Source organism: Myxocyprinus asiaticus, chromosome 28 (assembly GCF_019703515.2).
Source record: "Myxocyprinus asiaticus isolate MX2 ecotype Aquarium Trade chromosome 28, UBuf_Myxa_2, whole genome shotgun sequence".
In the NCBI taxonomy this organism is placed as follows: domain Eukaryota; kingdom Metazoa; phylum Chordata; class Actinopteri; order Cypriniformes; family Catostomidae; genus Myxocyprinus; species Myxocyprinus asiaticus.
In genome coordinates this window covers 29,613,288-29,632,435 of record NC_059371.1, presented here as the reverse complement: position 1 = coordinate 29,632,435, position 19,148 = coordinate 29,613,288, and the positions used below count along the sequence as shown (strand labels likewise).

The 19,148-nt window shown below is 36.8% G+C and overlaps 1 protein-coding gene across 1 annotated transcript; it reads right to left on the bottom strand.

Moving 5' to 3' along the window:
* Window positions 1–62: 62 nt before the first annotated feature.
* LOC127418690 (TATA box-binding protein-like 1) lies at window positions 63–17,946 on the bottom strand. The gene is made up of 7 exons (XM_051659401.1): window positions 17,792–17,946; window positions 16,700–16,905; window positions 16,338–16,420; window positions 2,787–2,850; window positions 2,584–2,687; window positions 1,787–1,881; window positions 63–716 (listed from the first exon to the last, which is right to left on the bottom strand). The coding sequence occupies exons 2-7, from the start codon at window positions 16,832–16,834 to the stop codon at window positions 637–639; spliced, it is 561 nt and encodes a 186-aa protein (XP_051515361.1). The 5' UTR covers window positions 16,835–16,905; window positions 17,792–17,946; the 3' UTR covers window positions 63–636.
* Window positions 17,947–19,148: the final 1,202 nt, after the last annotated feature.

Below are 19,148 nucleotides of genomic sequence, written 5' to 3'. Positions count from 1 at the left end.
TTTACACACATACATATCACAGAAAATAAAGAAATAAAATAAAAAATGAGTGAAAATTATCAATTAATATAGGGATTACTTTATTTTGTTTATTATAAAATACAAAAGTTGTCACATAGTACATTAACATAAGCTTCACAACCAGTGCTCTTGTCCAACAGCATACACCAGAAATATACTATACATCATCTGCTGTTTAAATGTGAAGTGTGTGCCATTTAACCTCTCACTCCTCCTAATATCATTAAATTAGCTGTAAAAGACATCACTAGAATCAACTTAGCTAAAATTTGCCAAAAGTAAAATGTGATCCTTAAATGTCACTGTTTGCCAGATTTTACTTTGGTGTCCATGCACTGTAATACAGTTACTTCAAGTGTTTTTAAACGACACAACGGCAGCAACACAATGCACTAATGGTCCTCTTCTGAGCTTGAGGAAGTCGTCATTATTCGCTGTGGGGTCCGAACACCATCGTTCAAAGGCATGACTCCGAAAACACACGACCCAGACCCGCTTGGACGTGAAGTGGCAAAAGCTGCCTCGGGGAGACATACAGTACAATAGTTACAAGCCTTAAAACATTCAATGATAAGGTGCTTCTTTTTCAAACTGGTGCCTGTGTGTGTGTTTGTTTTATGCCAGTGTTTTCTGACACTCAAACAAGAGAGGATAAATTTGTTCCACTGCAGATGCCACGCTTTGCACATTTGGTCCTGGAGAGAGGGAAATAAGTCAAAGATTAAGAGATAAACAACATTATGACAGATTTATCAACATTTAATGGTGATTCTGACCCCTCTATTTAAATTTATTTTTAAAGTGTCAAAATCATGAAAATTCTTGAAAAATGGCATAATTTTTACCATAACAAAGAATCGCTATCCCTAAGAAAGCTGTATTACCATCATGCCAAGCATTTTAGAGTACAATGGATATATATATATATATATATATATATATATATATATATATATATATATATATATATATATTTTTTTTTTTTATTTTTTTCAATTTTTTTTATATTTTTTATATTTAGTTATGATGGAAACGAGAAGTGACAAAGGAGCAGACATCAGCCAGGGTCACAGAGTGAGAGCTTAAATATCAGGAAAGTGATTCATTTTAAGATTTTCAAATCATGATCTGAGGTGTCATTACTAAACGCAGTAGAATCTGAGAATATTAAATCATAAATTTGACTGAATTTTAAAAAAAAATCAATTATTCAAAGTTAAATGACTGTTGGTAACTTGTTGTGTGAGCACGTCCTAAGCTTATCCAACTTTTTCCTCCAAAAAGTGTCAAATGTCAATGCCATCACACACAATATAAAAAATCCACACCATCAAACATACCAAAATTCACTTGAAGGCAAAACAAGGCCATGATAAGATCTTTATTTCAAGCCATGTGAAATTTGTTGGAAAAAGTTTCATTTTTCATGATTAAAGAGATCAAAAGTGGCCCTGTGATTAAAGAACCTCCCTTTAACAGTTTCCGGGTTATGAATCATACCTTTTCTGGTAATAAATAACACGTCATTGGTAATCAATGTCATGGATGATTAAACAAAAATGTATTTATAGCTGACTGCTTGAAAATCTGAATTATATTAGCTAATCTTCAGACACAACATCCAGGGGAGACGAAGCCAAGATATTTTCCATATGAATTTAGCATATTAGGTGACTTAGCTTTGTATTAAGAAGTTAAGTTCCCCTATGGAGTTCTTCTGATCTGCTAAATTGATACAGAAAAACTGGTTATGCGAATATTTCACCTGTAACAGTGATATTGCCTGTGGAAAACACCTGCACCGTAGCCCTGAGGTTTTTGATTCTGTATGACGCAGCAGGATGGAGCTCAGGTTCATAGCTGAAAATATATCCATACAAACACATACTGATGAGATTACTGGTGCAATCTAACAATAGGAAAACATGTTGATTATGAAGAACTGACACTTTTCTCAATGCAGGATACACGATTTCAACATTAGAGAGTGCGGTTCCATATCTCCACATGGTTGGAGTTGTTCTTTGTTTAACCCTACAAGCGTGTAATTAATAATAATGGGTTGGCTAATGGATTTCTTTTATAGCGGTGATCTTAGAGGACCACTGAGGAAGCTATAGTACTCACACTAGTCTTGGATAGCTTAAACTGACATGGATCTTTTATTGAATATTTCAAATGTGTTTTTATTAAATTTTTCCATGACAATCATTGCACCAATAATGATGAGTCTCCACTGAACATGCAATAACACACAGACATATTGAGTGATAAATGTAGTCACAAAATCAGAGACCCTCCCCTTGACAAAATATGATCACAAGTGGTCACAGGAGACACATGTAAATACTGATCTGTCTCGGCTGACCACTTGTGTTCGGATCACCTAAGACGGACATTATTAGCAGGTGTAAACAGGGCCTTAATTGTTTTACAGTAATACTGGCCATTAACAATGCAAGAGTACATACTATTTAAATGTATGGGTACAATGGAAATTCAACTACACTATGCATTTAAAATGCAGTTGGAGACACACAGGAAGGAATTTTAATGTATTACCTGGCAATGGGACGGTTATTTTTGGTGAACTCAATGAGACGGATTTGAAAAGGCAGGGAGCACACCGCCAGCACATTTACAACCTTAAAGTCTGAGAATCTCACCTGCAGAAGAGCAAATATTGAAAGTTCATCCATACGAACAAAACAAGTTGATAAGAACAAAAACAAAATGATCTAGTAGCAATAAACCCAGTCTGACACCTTAAATCCAATCTTCTGCAGACAGCGGGCCAGCCGTCGGGCACCCAGTTTGGCCTCCTCCTCACTAAAAAAATACATAAAATAATTTATATGTGTGTGTATATATATATATATATATATATATATATATATATATATATATATATATATACACACACATACTGTATTTATATATATATATACTATACAGTGCGTGTATATATATATACACATACAGTATGTGTGTGTGTGTGTGTGTATATATATACAGTGCATATATATATATATATATATATAAATACAGTATGTGTGTGTATAGATATATATATATATATATACACATACATACTGTATTTATATATATATATATATATACACATATATACACACACATACTGTATTTATATATATATACGCACTGTATATATATATATATATATATATATATATACACACACACATACTGTATTTATATATATATATATACAGTGTGTGTGTATATATATATATATATATATAAATACAGTATGTATGTGTGTATATATATATATATATCTATACACACACATACTGTATTTATATATATATATATATATATATATATATATATATATATATATATATATATCACACACACACACACACACACACATACTGTATTTATATATATATATATATATATATATATATATATATATATATATATATATATATATATATATATATATATATATACGCACTGTATATATAGGTCATTCTACAGGAGTGGTGCAAAATGCTGTCCCCCGCATAAATATATATATTTAAAAGGGCATATACTGTATATAGGCAACTGACACATATTTATAAGTCAAGCTGAGTTCTAACAGAGGCAATAGAAATAATTTATATAATAACTTTACAAATCTTTAAAACTTAAACACCTAAATGTTCTTTTCATATTTTTTAAACACTTAATCCTAATGTACCTTGTCAAGTCCTACCAAAATTTAGTTGACATGAGTTTTCTGCCTTTAAAAAAAGAAAGAAAAAAAAGAATTTATTTAGAGTGAAAAATTGCTGTCCCCCATGTTTTTTTGTCAACACCGAAACAAACACAATAAGTCTCTCTGGACTGAAGCAAAACTTGGCCACACCCCAAACTATGTGATCAGAAAAACAAATTAAGCAATTTCCTCTCCCTGGACCAGGTGGTGAGTAGATGTATTTATTTTTTTCTCCCCAATTTGACATGCCCAACTCCCAATGCGCTCTATGTCCTCATGGTGGCGTAGTGACTCGCCTCAATCCAGGTGGTGGAGGACGAATCTCAGTTGCCTCAGCGTCTGAGACCGTGAATCCGTGCATCTTATCGCGTGGCTTCACGCTATTCTCCGCGGCATCCACGCACAACTCACCACGTGCCCTAACAAGAGCGAACCACATTATTGCAACCACGAGGAGTTTACCCCATGTGACTCTACCCTCCCTAGCAACCGGGCCAATTTGGTTGCTTAGGAGACCTGGCTGGATTCACTCAGCACGCCCTGGATTCAAACCTGCTAGTCCAGGGGTGGTAGAGTAGATGTATTGTAACATTTTGAAATAATAGTGTTGTAAAGTCAGAAAACCTGGATGTGTTTTTAAAGAGTGTCATTACCAAACTTGTTAGTCTTATAATACACAAGATGTGATGTTTGAAAAAATTACGGTTTTTTTTTGTGTGAATTTCCTCTGCTCAAATGAGTAATGTCAAGAAATCTACTGTGCTGAAATTTTTATATAAGGGTAAGATTAGCTTGAATTGTCAAAGCCGAAACAGTCAATACTGAATTTGTTTTTGTCATTACCGAACAAGCTATGGTTGTTTTGGTATTGACATATTTGCTTTGGTAGTGATATTAAGTTATTTATAAAAATATACATAATTTATACAAATACATAATACATACACACACCAAGCACTTTATTAGGAAGAAATGTGCACCTAATTATCCATGTGATTATCTAATCAACCAATCATGTGGCAGCAGTGCAATGCATAAAATCGTGCAGATACAGGTCAGGAGCTTCAGTAAGTCTTCACATCAACCATCAAAATGGGGGGAAAAAATTTGATCTCAGTGATTTCGCCCGTGGCATGATTGTTGTTGCCAGATGGGCTGGTTTGAGTATTTCTGTAACTGATGATCTTCTGGGATTTTCACATACAACAGTCTCTAGAGTTTACTCAGAATGGTGTTAAAAAAACAAAAACAAAAAAACATCCAGTGAGCGACAGTTCTGTGGACGGAAACGCCTTGTTGATGAGAGAGGTCAACAGAAAATGGCCAGACTGGTTTGAGCTGTCAGAAATGCTACTGTAACTCAGATAACCACTCTGTACAATTGTAGTGAGCAGAACAGCATCTCAGAATGCACAACACGTCAAACCTTGAGGCGGATGGGGTACAACAGCAGAAGACCACATCGGGCACTTAATTAAGACCATAATGTTTCTAATAAAGTGCTCAGTGAGAGTAAATATATGCATTTGTTTACTTGTAGACTGATACAGGCAGATAGACACAAAAGATGCAAATATACCCAAGAGTACAGCTGAGCGCCTCAGTGAATATTGGCGGAGGATCAGGGATGACCCCATAAGATATCAAAATTAACTTACAAAAACAAAGAGAATAAAAAATTAAGACAAAAGCAAGAGGGAAAATTAAAAAATGTAAAAAACTTGACTGACAGGGAGAAGAGTTACACTCGTGCAAGATGGAGCGCAAGTTAAAAACAGCATAGGGCACGGAAGAAAGCACAGAAAGAGTTAGAGACCTTCTGCAGGGAAACAACTCCACCTTGGATGTCAACTGAGGGTGAACGTACACCAGACCACAACATACCTGAAACCTGAGCATACTTGCTTAGTGTCATTAAGTGACTTGACATGTAAAACAAAAAAGTAAAGGGTGTTCCATGAAAATAAGGTCACTACCAAAACATCAAGGTCACAACCGAAACAGTATTTTTGTTGTTGTTGTTGTTTGTTTTTTTTTGTTTTTTTACAAATAATTAATGTTATACCATGATTTCTTTTTTTTAAATGGTGACCAGAATTGGAAAATGTTTCATATTATTATTCTATGAATATCAACATGATATCTTCAATATTTAACATATAGCAAAGAAAAAAGTGATTGATTTTTACATTAGTTGCCTAAATTAAGTATAATAGGGAATAGAAAATAGTTCTGCAATTACTTAAATGTTAATATAGGTACCAAAAAATCTAATAAAATGGATTATTTTATATTGAATCAACAAAAATGAAGAATACTTACAGTAGTTGTTTCCTATTTATTACAGTTGTTTTGTTACTGTATTGACAAAAATAGGGACGCTGTCTTAAATTAGGAATAAATATGAAAAATCCATTAAAAGATTTCAGTGAACTCATAGTGAATTTATATATTTCAGATACAGTGTGATATAAATGTAAAAGAAATTTGGGAAGAAATGTAAAACTCATCCAACCCTGAATTTGCACTACTTCTGTAGAATGACCCATATACAGTGTGTGTGTGTGTGTATATCTAATATATATATATATATACATACATATATATATATATATATATATATATATATATATATATATATATATATATATATATATACACACACACATACACACCGATCAGCCACAACATTAAAACCACCTGCCTAATATTGTGTAGGTTCCCCTCGTGCTGCCAAAACAGCGCCAACCCGCATCTCAGAATAGCATTCTCAGATGCTATTCTTCTCATCACAGTTGTACAGAGCGGTTATCTGAGTTACTGTAGACTTTGTCAGTTCGAACCAGTCTGACCATTCTCTGTTGACCTCTCTCATCAACAAGGCATTTCCGTCCACAGAACTGCCGCTTACCGGATGTTTTTGGCACCATTCAGTGCAAATTCTAGAGATTCTAGATGGTTGATGTGAACTGTTTTGTGTGAAAATCCCAGGAGATCAGCAGTTACAAAAAATACTCAAACCAGCCCATCCGGCACCAACAATCATGCCACAGTCCAAATCACTGAGATCAAATTTTTTCCCCATTCTGATGGTTGATGTGACTGAAGCTCCTGACCCGTGTCTGCATGATTTTATGCACTGCTGCCACACGATTGGCTGATTAGATAAACGCATGGATGATTGTTGGTGCCAGACCTGATCTCCTCAGATTTTCATACACAACAATCTCTAGAATTTACTCAGAATGGTGCCAAAAACAAAAAACATCCAGTGAGCTGCAGTTCTGTGGATGGAAATGCCTTGTTGATGAGAGAGGTCAACGGAGAATGGCCAGATTGGTTCGAAATGACAGTCTACAGTAACTAAGATAACCGCTCTGTACCACTGTGTTGAGAATAATAGCATCTCAAAATGCTATTCTGAGATGTGGGTTGGCACTGTTTTGGCGGTACAAGGGGGATCTACACAATATTAGGCAGGTGGTTTTAATGTTGCGGCTGATCGGTATATATATATATATATATATATATATATATATATATATACACACTGTATATACACTCACTGGCCACTTTATTAGGTACACCTACTTATTTATGCGATTATCTAATCAGTCAATTGTGTGGCAGCAGTGTAATGTATAGTTAAATTTCACATCAACAATCAGAATGGGAAAAAATGTGATCTCAGTGATTTAGACCGTTCTGTAACTGCTGATCTCCTGGGATTTTCACACACAAGTCTCCAGAGTGTATAGAGAATGGTGTGAAAAACAAAAAACATCCAGCAAGTGGCAGTTTTGTGGGCGAAAACGGTTTGTTAGTGACAGAGGTCAGAGAAGAATGGCTAGACTGGTCCAAGCTGACAGGAAGGTGACAGTCCCAAAATAACCACGTTACAACAGTGCTATGCAGAAAAGCATTTCTGAATGTACAAGTCAAACATTGAGGCGGAAGGGCTACAGCAGCAGAAGACCCCTTCGGGTACCACTACTGTCAGCTAAGTACAGGAAACTGCAGTGGGCACAGGCTCACCAAAACTGGACAGTAGATGATTGGAAAAACAATCGCCTGGTCTGACAAATCTGGATTTCTGCTGAGGTACACAAATTGCAGGCCCACTGCAGCCAGTTTTCTGTTCTTGGCTAACAGAATTGGAACCCAACGTGGTCTTCTGCTGTTGTAGCCCATCCGCCTCAAGGTTCGACATGTTGTGCATTCTGAGATGCTATTACGCTCACTACAATTGAACAGAGGGGTTTTCTGAGTTACCGTAGCCTTTCTGTCAGCTCGAACCAGTCTGGCCATTCTCCGCTGACCTCTGTTATAAACAAGGCGTTTTCATCCACAGAACTGCCACTCATTGGATGTTTTTGGTTTTTCGCACCATTCTCTTTACACTCTAGAGACTATAGTGCATGAAAATTCCAGGAGATCAGCAGTTACAGAAATACTCAAACCAGCCCGTCTGGCACCAACAATCATGCCACGGTCTAAATCATTGAGATCACAATTTTCCCCCATTCTGATGGTTATTGTGAACATATCTGCATGATTTTATACATTACACTGCTGCCACACAATTGTCTGACTACATAATTGCATGAATAAGCAGATGTACAGGTGTACCTAATAAAGTGGCTGGTGAGTGTGCATATATATATATACACATACATACAGTTGCAATCAAAATTATTCAACCCCCCTGACCAGCAATACATTGTGGTTATGTGAATTAAAACACATCAACTAAAACCTCAGTAAACAGTCAAAGTAAGTTTTTAATACACATTTGAGTGATTTTGAGAACAAAGAGTTCAATTTACCCAATTTTTAAAATAAAAAACAACCAATTCTCTCCACAAATGTCATGTCAAAAATATTCAACCCCCAAAGTCAATCATTTGTGGAGCATCCTTTATCCTTAATAACAGCAAATAAATGTTTCAGGTAAGTGTTCTCAGGCTTCAGACACCTCTCTATTAGAATTTTTACACATTTCTCATGAGCAAAAGCTTCCAGCTCATTGACATTCTTTGGTTTCTGTGCTGCCACTGCTTCCTTGAAATCCCAACAAAGGTTTGCAATGGGATTTTAATGATGAACTGAAAGGGCCATTTAAGGACATTCCACGACCTATCCCTGAGCCAGACTTTGGACAATTTGGATGTATCCTTGGTGTTATTGTCTCGCTGAAAAGTCCAGTGATCACGAGCTTCAATTTACACACTGAAGTCATCACATTTTTCATGCCAAAATGGCCTGATACCTGAAAGAATCCATGGTGTCAGTCACATAGTCAGGATAGCTGTTTCCTGCAGCCGCAAAACACCCCCATAACAGGACTGACCCACCTCCATGCTTGACTGTGGGGATGGTGTCATTCTTGTCATCACCTTGTCATCTTACTCCAGACGGATTGCTAACCCATGGGTCTGAAACTCATTTTCAGTTTAGTGTCATACGTCTATAAAACCTTCTTCCAGGACTCCACAGGTCTTTCCTAATTACTTCTTGAATATTCAGTCAACTGGAGTCAACATTTCCCTTGGTGAAGTTTTGCTTTCTTCCACACCTCAAGAAGGTTGCTGTTGTACCATATTTAAAAAATGTATGAATGGTGCTGCCAACTTTGTCTATTGGAAATTGAAGCACCTTGGAAATGTACTTTTAGCCATGACCTTTCTTGTGTAATGAAATAATCTCCTTTTGAGACAGCTTATATTTAATTGCATCTTTTGCATAGAAATAAATTTTTGCTTACAACGCTAAACTTAAATTTTAAAACTTAAGTGCCATTGCAGATTGATGACTTAATTTTGTTTTAAAACAATTACTTGTGTAGCCTTACATATTTAAGAAACAGCTACATGCAATAGGGGTTGAATAATTATGACATGGCTGTATTTTAAAAAAATCCTGTTATTTAGAAATATTAGGTTATATATTCACACTATGACTTTGAATGTGTCACTGAACTGATATACAGGTGCATCTCAATAAATTAGAATGTCGTGGAAAAGTTCATTTATTTCAGTAATTCAACTCAAATTGAGAAACTCGTGTATTAAATAAATTCAACGCACACAGACTGAAGTAGTTTAAGTCTTTGGTTCTTTTAATTGTGATGATTTTGGCTCACATTTAACAAAAATCCACCAATTCACTATCTCAAAAAATTAGAATATGGTGACATGCCAATCAGCTGATCAACTCAAAACACCTGCAAAGGTTTCCTGAGCCTTCAAAATGGTCTCTCAGTTTGGTTCACTAGGCTACACAATCATGGGGAAGACTGCTGATCTGACAGTTGTCCAGAAGACAATCATTGACACCCTTCACAAGGAGGGTAAGCCACAAACATTCATTGCCAAAGAAGCTGGCTGTTCACAGAGTGCTGTATCCAAGCATGTTAACAGAAAGTTGAGTGGAAGGAAAAAGTGTGGAAGAAAAAGATGCACAACCAACCAAGAGAACCGCAGCCTTATGATTGTCAAGCAAAATCGATTCAAGAATTTGGGTGAACTTCACAAGGAATGGACTGAGGCTGGGGTCAAGGCATCAAGAGCCACCACACACAGACGTGTCAAGGAATTTGGCTACAGTTGTCGTATTCCACTTGTTATGCCACTCCTGAACCACAGACAACGTCAGAGGCGTCTTACCTGGGCTAAGGAGAAGAAGAACTGGACTGTTGCCCAGTGGTCCAAAGTCCTCTTTTCAGATGAGAGCAAGTTTTGTATTTCATTTGAAAACCAAGGTCCTAGAGTCTGGAGGAAGGGTGGAGAAGCTCATAGCCCAAGTTGCTTGAAGTCCAGTGTTAAGTTTCCACAGCCTGTGTTGATTTGGGGTGCAATGTCATCTGCTGGTGTTGGTCCATTGTGTTTTTTGAAAACCAAAGTCACTGCACCCGTTTACCAAGAAATTTTGGAGTACTTCATGCTTCCTTCTGCTGACCAGCTTTTTAAAGATGCTGATTTCATTTTCCAGCAGGATTTGGCACCTGCCCACACTGCCAAAAGCACCAAAAGTTGGTTAAATGACCATGGTGTTGGTGTGCTTGACTGGCCAGCAAACTCACCAGACCTGAACCCCATAGAGAATCTATGGGGTATTGTCAAGAGGAAAATGAGAAACAAGAGACCAAAAAATGCAGATGAGCTGAAGTCCACTGTCAAAGAAACCTGGGCTTCCATACCACCTCAGCAGTGCCACAAACTGATCACCTCCATGCCACGCCGAATTGAGGCAGTAATTAAAGCAAAAGGAGCCCCTACCAAGTATTGAGTACATATACAGTAAATGAACATACTTTCCAGAAGGCCAACAATTCACTAAAAATGTTTTTTTTATTGGTCTTATGATGTATTCTAATTTTTTGAGATAGTGAATTGGTGGGTTTTTGTTAAATGTGAGCCAAAATCATCACAATTAAAAGAACCAAAGACTTAAACTACTTCAGTCTGTGTGCACTGAATTTATTTAATACGCGAGTTTCACAATTTGAGTTGAATTACTGAAATAAATGAACTTTTCCACGACATTCTAATTTATTGAGATGCACCTGTAGATGTAAAGTTTAAAAATTCTGGGTCATCAGAAAAGCTTACCTTTGTAAATCCTTACTGTCTTGGGGGGCGGGGATTTGAATAATTTTGATTGCAACTATATATATATATATATATATATATATATATATATTCATTCACTGGCTGCCAAAAGTTTGGAATAATGTACAGATTTTGCTCTTATGAAAAGAAATTGGTACTTTTATTCATCAAATTGGCATTCGACTGATCACAATGTATAGTATGGACATTAATAACATGAAAAATTACTATTACAATTTTTTTTTTTTAATTCAGAACTTCTTAAACTACTTCAAAGAGTTCACATCAAAAAAATTCTCCATGTGAAGCAATGACAGCTTTGCAGATCCTTGGCATTCCAGCTGTCATTCTGTCCAGATACTCAGGTGACATTTTACCCCATACTTCCTGTAGCACTTGCCATAGATGTGGCTGTCTTGTTGGGCACTTCTCACGCACCTTACATTCTAGCTGATCCCACAAAAGCTCAATGGGGTTAAGATCCATAACACTCTTTTCCAGTTTTTCTGTTGTCCAGTGTCTGTGTTACTTTGCCCACTCTAACCTTTTCTTCTTGTTTTTCTGTTTCAAAAGTGGCATTTTCTTTGCAATTCTTCCCATAAGGCCTGCACCCCTGAGTCTTCTATTTACTGTTGTACATGAAACTGGTGTTGAGCAGGTAGAATTCAATGAAGCTGTCAGCTGAGGACGTGAGGCATCTATTTCTCGAACTAGAGACTCTGATGTACTTATCCTCTTGTTTAGTTGTACATTTGGGCCTTTCACTTCTCTTTCTGTCTTTGAAGACTGTAGTGTACACCTTTGTCAATTTCAAACATTGTATAGCCTTCATTCCTCAAAACAATGATTGACTGATGAGTTTCTAGAGAAAGCGGTTTCTTTTTTTTTGTGTGTGTGCCATTTTTGACCTAATATTGACCTTAAGACATGCCAGTCTATTGCATACTGTAGCAACTCAAAAACAAACACAAAGACAATGTTAAGCTTAATTTAACGAACCAAATAGCTTTCAACTGTGTTTGATATAATGGTAAGTAATTTTCTAGTACCAAATTAGAAATTTAGCATGATTACTCAAGGATAAGGTGTTGGAGTGATGGCTGCTGGAATGGGGCCTTTCTAGATTTGATCAAAAATTACTTTTTTCAAATAGTGATGATGCTGTTTTTTTTTACATCAGTAATGTCCTGACTATACTTTGTGATCAGTTGAATGCCACTTTGGTGAATTAAAGTACCAATTTCCTTCCGAAACAGCAAACTCTGTACATTATTCCAAACTTTTGGCTGCCAGTGTAGTTGAAGTCAGAAGTTTACACACACCATACACCACATTTAAACTCAGTTTTTCACAATTCCTGACATTTAATCGTAGAAACCATTCCCTGTCTAAGATCAGTTAGGATCACTACTTTATTGTAAGAATGTGAAATGTCAGAATAATAGTAGAGAGAATAATTTATTTCAGCTTTTATGTCTTTCATCACATTCCCAGAGGGTCAGATGTTTACATACACTTTGTTAGTATTTGGTAGTATTGCCTTTAAATTGTTTTGGCCCATTCCTCCAGACAGAACTGGTGTAATTGAGTCAGGATTGTAGGCTTCTTTGCTCGCCAAACACTGAACTTTTTTAGTTCTGCTCACAAATTATCTATCAGATTGAAGTCAGGGCTTTGCGATGGCCACTCCAATACCTTGACTTTGTTGTCCTCAAGCCATTTTGCCACAACTTTGGAGGTATGCTTGGGGTCATAGTCCATTTGGAAGACCCATTTGCGACTCCCATGCTTCACGGTTGGGATGGTGTTCTTCGACTTACAAGCCTCAACCTTTTTCCTCCAAATACAACGATGGTCATTATGGCCAAAAGGTTGAACTTTTGTTTCATCAGACCAGAGAAAATTTTTCCAGAAAGTAAGAACTCTGTCCCCATGTGCACATGCAAACTGTAGTCTGGCTTTTTTATGGTGGTTTTGGAGCATTGGCTTCTTCCTTGCTGAGCAGCCTTTCAGGTTATGTCGATATAGGACTCTTTTTACTGTGGATATAGATACTTGTCTACCTGTTTCCTCCAGCATCTTCACATGTTCCTTTGCTGTTGTTCTGGGATTGATTTGCACTTTTCGCACCAAACTCCATTAATCTCTAGGAGACAGAATGCATCTCCTTCCTGAGCAGTATGATGGCTACGTGGTCCCATGGTGTTTATACTTGCATACTATTGTTTGTACAGATGAATGTGGTACCTTCAGGCGTTTGGAAGATGAACCCTAAGCTCCCTAAGATGAACTAGACATGTGGAGGTCCACACATTTTTTTTCTGAGGTCTTGGCTGATTTCTTTTGATTTTCACATGATGTCAAGCAAAGAGGCACTGAGTTTGAAGGTAGGCCTTAAAATACATCCACAGGTACACTGCCTATGAGAAACTAATTGTCTAAAGGCTTGACATCATTTTCTGGAATTTTCCAAGCTGCTGAAAGACACAGTTAACTTACTATATGTAAAATTCTGACCCACTGGAATTGTGATATAGTAAATTAAAAGTGAAACAATCTGTCTGTAAACAATTGTTGGAAAAATTACTCGTGTCATGCACAAAGTAGATGTCCTAAACGACTTGCCAAAACTACAGTTTACTAATATTAAATCTGTGGAGTGGTTAAAAAATAAGTTTTAATGACTTCAACCTAAGTGTATGTAAACTTCTAACTTCAACTGTACACACACTCACACACATACACAGGGCTGGGCGATATGGCAAAAAAATTTAATCTCGATTTTTATCAAACTAATGGACAATTCACGATTTAGATTTTTTTTTTACTTTTAAATATACTTCAACATGATTCAAATTGCATGTTCTTTACAGAAATCCAAGTTCTTTTCATTATACAAATGTGTGCAAGACAAATTTACAAACGCACCAAATGCACCGCAGGGGGAAGATGTCAGCAGTATAAAGGTAAAATAAATTAAAATCGAATAAATCCAGATGTTCAGAAATAATATAACAAAATAAAAAAAAAACTGCAAAATACTCCTTAGCCAGTGTAGCCAGTCATTTTTATCTAAATCAAGTCTATCTAGAAATCAATATCTATAAATTATCAAGTTTATCTAGAAAGGACTCATTGTATATAAAACAAACTGTATGTACAAGCATAAACCCCTGCAGACAGAGACGTGCCCTCTAGCGGTTCATGTTGAGCAGTGCAGCAATATGAAATAATTTATCATTAAAATTCAACTTGCACAGACTGTCAAAATGATCGCTTGCCAAATGGCTATAGATGCAGTACACTTGAAACACGTCACAGAACAAAGCAATAATTAGCAATCTATCTGAATCATCATGGTAAAAGAAGCAGCGGATGTTTAATTCTCCAATATATAGCCTATAGCCCTTATTCACTGCAGCGCCATCTTTGATTTTTAATGGGAATGATAATGAGGCTGTGAGGGATAGACGTACAGTCTCTTCAATGGACTGTACTGCAGTTTAAAGTGTTCTTAGTTCGTTCCACAGACAAAACATTGAAAAAATATGTTTCTAAGAAGATTCAGTAGACAAAAAAACTCCAGAGAAAATGAGTTGTGGGAAATCAGATGTGATCTAGGAGCTTTAAACAGCTTTATACTGTTCGTGCCTGTGGAGGCTAGGGCATGCCCTAGCGTTGTCGAGCGTTCGTCTGGGGAGAGAGGAAGCGGTAAGGGTTTTCACCTGAGATGAATTGCTGGTAATTGCTTTTTCTGTGTTCACAGTGAGAGACGGTGGAAATAAAAGGGACCAGACCTCAGAGTGAGAGAGAGCCGAGCCTGCACATGTGTGTGTGTGTCAGTGCAGCCATCGTTTGAGTTTGAGTGTATGTCTGAAGCTTCACCGTTACGCAGTAAAGCAAACGTGTTTGTGTGTAAATAAATTTATCTTTTAGTTGGATTCGCCATCTCCCGCTTCCTCATTCCTCGAATCTGTTACAGTGCCATTGAAGAGACTGTAAGTCTATCCCTCAAGGCCTTGTTGTCATTCCCATTAAAAATCAAAGATTGCGCTAGCGTGAATAATATTCATATGATTTGATATGAAGCGCCCGTAACTGTCACATAACTAATGCTTTATAATTGGTAACAAGAAAGGAGACCATTCATCAACATGTGCACGCTGAGGCCAGTTATGGTCTTAAGCCGGTGTATACATGCATGATGGACGAAGCTGAGCTGCAATCACACTGTGTTCAATCATACTGGGAATATTACTGATGTCTTTTATATCAGTCTTCGTGTTGTTAACCTGTCATGTTCATTTGAAGCGTGTACACGCACGTGCAGCTGATCAGATCGGAAGTGGCATTAAGACAAATGCTGTGAATTCTTTTTCTCTTCCTTATTCAGCCATTGGTGGATTTACAACGTATCTAACTATAGCGTTTGCAAAATTTTTTATGCAAAATCTCGATTTGCCAATTAAAAAAAAATTTCATTGTGTCAAAACGCAAATTTGAATTAATCGGAAAAACTGCCCAGCCCTACATACAGAGTATATACAGTATATTAACATAATAAGTGTTAATATAATAAATGCATATATGGTTAAGTGTTTTTAGAAGAAATGGTGATGTTACACAGTGCTAAACACTTGACTGTCCCAACTTTTTTGGTGCATTTAGCAATCATCTGATTTAGTGTATATTTAAAATTAATAATATTAATAATTAAATTCAAAAGGTAAAACATCAAATAATGTGTTGTAGTGCTTTCAATATAGCATAAGGTGAACAGAATTTACAAATCACTCCTTTTTGTTTTTATTTGTATTTTTCCATACTGTCCCAACGTTTTCACAATTGGGGTTGTAAATTATCCAATTTACCAGTTAACCAAATAACTTGAACATCACAAGACTAAAGTGCAGCACAAACAACTCTTGGCTTAGTATTACGTATTCTGAGATTTACAATGGAGATATTAGTGTGACCTTGTTGCTCCAGTGCAAATAATTTTCCCTGACGACCATATAGAGGCAGTGATGCGTGGTTTCCGCAGCTTCATCAAGACTTTCTGGAAAAACAGAGTGAAAAACATCCATAGAACATAAGCAACAATGTGTGTAAATGATTGGCCCTATACTGATTAATACTGCTGATACCAATGATTCCAGGCGACGGGTGAATACATAACGCTGATGCTGTTACTAATCTTTGCACTCAATGATCTTTAAGAGACATTCTGTAATTAAAATATGCAAGTATGAACTATGGAATTGCATTCGTTATGACTAATGCATATTTATGCACAATTCAGGTACTCATTATCAGAACTTTGATTGTATAAACTTACTCCCATTTCAGGCTTGTAGATGACATTAGTGCCCTCTAAGCCGATGGTGCGCAGGTTTAAATGGCACCTTGTTCTGAAGACAGATACGACATTGGTAATGATAATATCAAGCGCCACATCGTTACTGGGTTCCATGGGGCCGTTCTGGGTGAGATTTTAAGTTTGACAACCCCTTTAAAGATGCATGTCACAATCCAAAGCACAACCTGCAAGAACACATAAACAGATAAGGATTTAATACTTCCAGTGTAGAGGCAAAGCAACTGCGTGACTACATTACATGTAATCATTTAGCTAAATCTTTATGCAAGGTTACTAACAATCCTTCCAAAAGTAACCAAAAGGTAAATATCTTGCTCAAGCATACTGTGCTGATAGTTGCTGGATCGTCCCATGGCCTGGGTTTGGATCACAGGTCATGTAGTGCAATGGCTAAAGCTGGTAACCAAAAAGCTATGGAGGTTATTCATTAACTATCACCATTGTGCCCTAAACAAAGGCACTTAACCTTTGCAAAGGGAACTGTAACTGTAATAAATGTACTGTAAGTTGCTTGGATAACTTACATGATACACCAAAGTGAAAAGGCATCTAAATGTACAGCATTTGATAAGACTACTTGCAAAATCATGGATGCTTTGGCATTATTCAGCTTTCATTGTCTCACTCTCTCTCTCTTTATTAGTCCAAGACTCAAAACGCACCCACAAAGCATCGTCTCAGAGTTTAAACAGAGCGAAACGTCGTAACTGCAAGTGCTACCAGTCAAGCAAGCAGGATGTTAGTAGATTTATGCACCAACCAGTTCAAGATCAAATAAAAGTAAACATTTTAATTGAGTAAATAAGTGTATATAAAGCGACTTACATGCGAGGAATGATACATCACAAGCGATTCATACATTCAACGTTTTAAGAACTTATTAGTAATTTGTGATCGAAACAGTAGAATTGCACTATTAGAAATACAATGTAATGGGTCGACAACAATGCAAAAGCGACCATACAGGATATTCGTTTTAACAACAAACGGAGTTTTATTTATTACCTGAATAATTAGCAAACACACTTAGCTAATAAAAGTTTCACTTACTTGACTGAAATTGGCATATATTGTACGACCGAGAGAGATTTATGCTAAAAAATGTGATGAAACGTTATTAAAACGAGTGTTCGGAAGAGTATTAGAGGTAAACAAAAGCCACAACAGGCAACCGGCGATTGTTCTTCTTCTATTATTTTAATGACGGACTGGGGTCATGAGCACATGCCGCCACCTACTGTTCAGTTTAATGCATCGTATTCTATGCCTTTCTCTTCGGCGATTGTTCTTCTTCATCGTTGGAGTTTTATGGCAGTTGGCATCCGGATTGTTGCATTACTGCCACCTTCTGTTCTACATTTACCTAGGCTGTGTCTCGTTTGGAAGGCTGCATGCTAGGTAGGACGTGTCCTTTGAATACTTCAGTATACCGAGCGTCCTCCTTTAAACATTTCTCGTTTAAACGAAACGGCCTTCGTAGGACAAACCGAAATGGAACGTAACATGGTTGCTATGACAGCACGCCACTCTTTAACAAGCGCGAGCGCTTCGAGTGAGAAGGGAACAAAGTCCCTTTGGAAGGGAATGTATGAGGTACAATTTAGAAGAGTTATAATGATGTAAAGAGAAAAGAAAATAGATTTTACAGGTGTAATTTTAGTCTAATACTTTATTTTAATTATATATTAATATAATTATACATATTATATACTCTGCACCCATCTACTGAGGTACTTCAACTTGGGAATTAACATTCCTTGTGTTTGAACATCATATTTACGGGCAAATCGGCATAAATTTTTTTTAGACATTTCCGTTGAAGCAAAGAATTGTGGGTTGTGAGTGCCCACGAAGGATACACCTCATGCATCCTCCGAATTTCCGTGGAAGAAGGTCACATTCGAAGGCTGCATTCGAAGTGTCCTACTCGCTTTTCTGAAACGAGACAGCCTCGATGACGTATGCGGCCGACAAATGCGACCTCCGGAGGACGCATCCTTCCAAATGAGACATAGCCCTAGAGTCCATTTATTTAAAGTCGCTTGTCCAGTCCAGTCTTTTTTAGAAAATGAAATAGACACTTCCTCCCTTGTTTACTGTCTGCACATTCTAGCATACTTTTAATATTGTCCTCTAACCATCCTTTTTCCCGTAATTGTATCATCATTTCTTGTCTTTCTTGATTGAATTTCTCACATGACGTAAGAATATGTTCAACTGTCTCATATTCCTGACACTGAGTGCACAGACCTGTTGGATGTTTTCCCATGATGTGAAGTGTACCGTTAAGGTTACTATGTCCCATTCTTAGCCTGCTCTCTCACTTCTCTATTTTTTACAATACCTGCTTTGTTTTGAGTATAAATGTCTCCCTTTTACTGCATCATCCCACTGTTGTTGCCATTTT

What these genes read in the sequence shown, in the direction of transcription:
- LOC127418690 (XM_051659401.1), bottom strand. Translation starts at nt 16,834, where the DNA reads ATGGAACCCAGTAACGATGTGGCGCTTGATATTATCATTACCAATGTC. An exon ending in TCTACAAGCCTGAAATGGGA is followed by an intron (nt 16,421 to 16,699) that starts GTAAGTTTATAC and finishes CTGTTTTTCCAG; the next exon opens with AAAGTCTTGATGAAGCTGCG. An exon ending in TGCAGAAGATTGGATTTAAG is followed by an intron (nt 2,688 to 2,786) that starts GTGTCAGACTGG and finishes GCTCTTCTGCAG; the next exon opens with GTGAGATTCTCAGACTTTAA.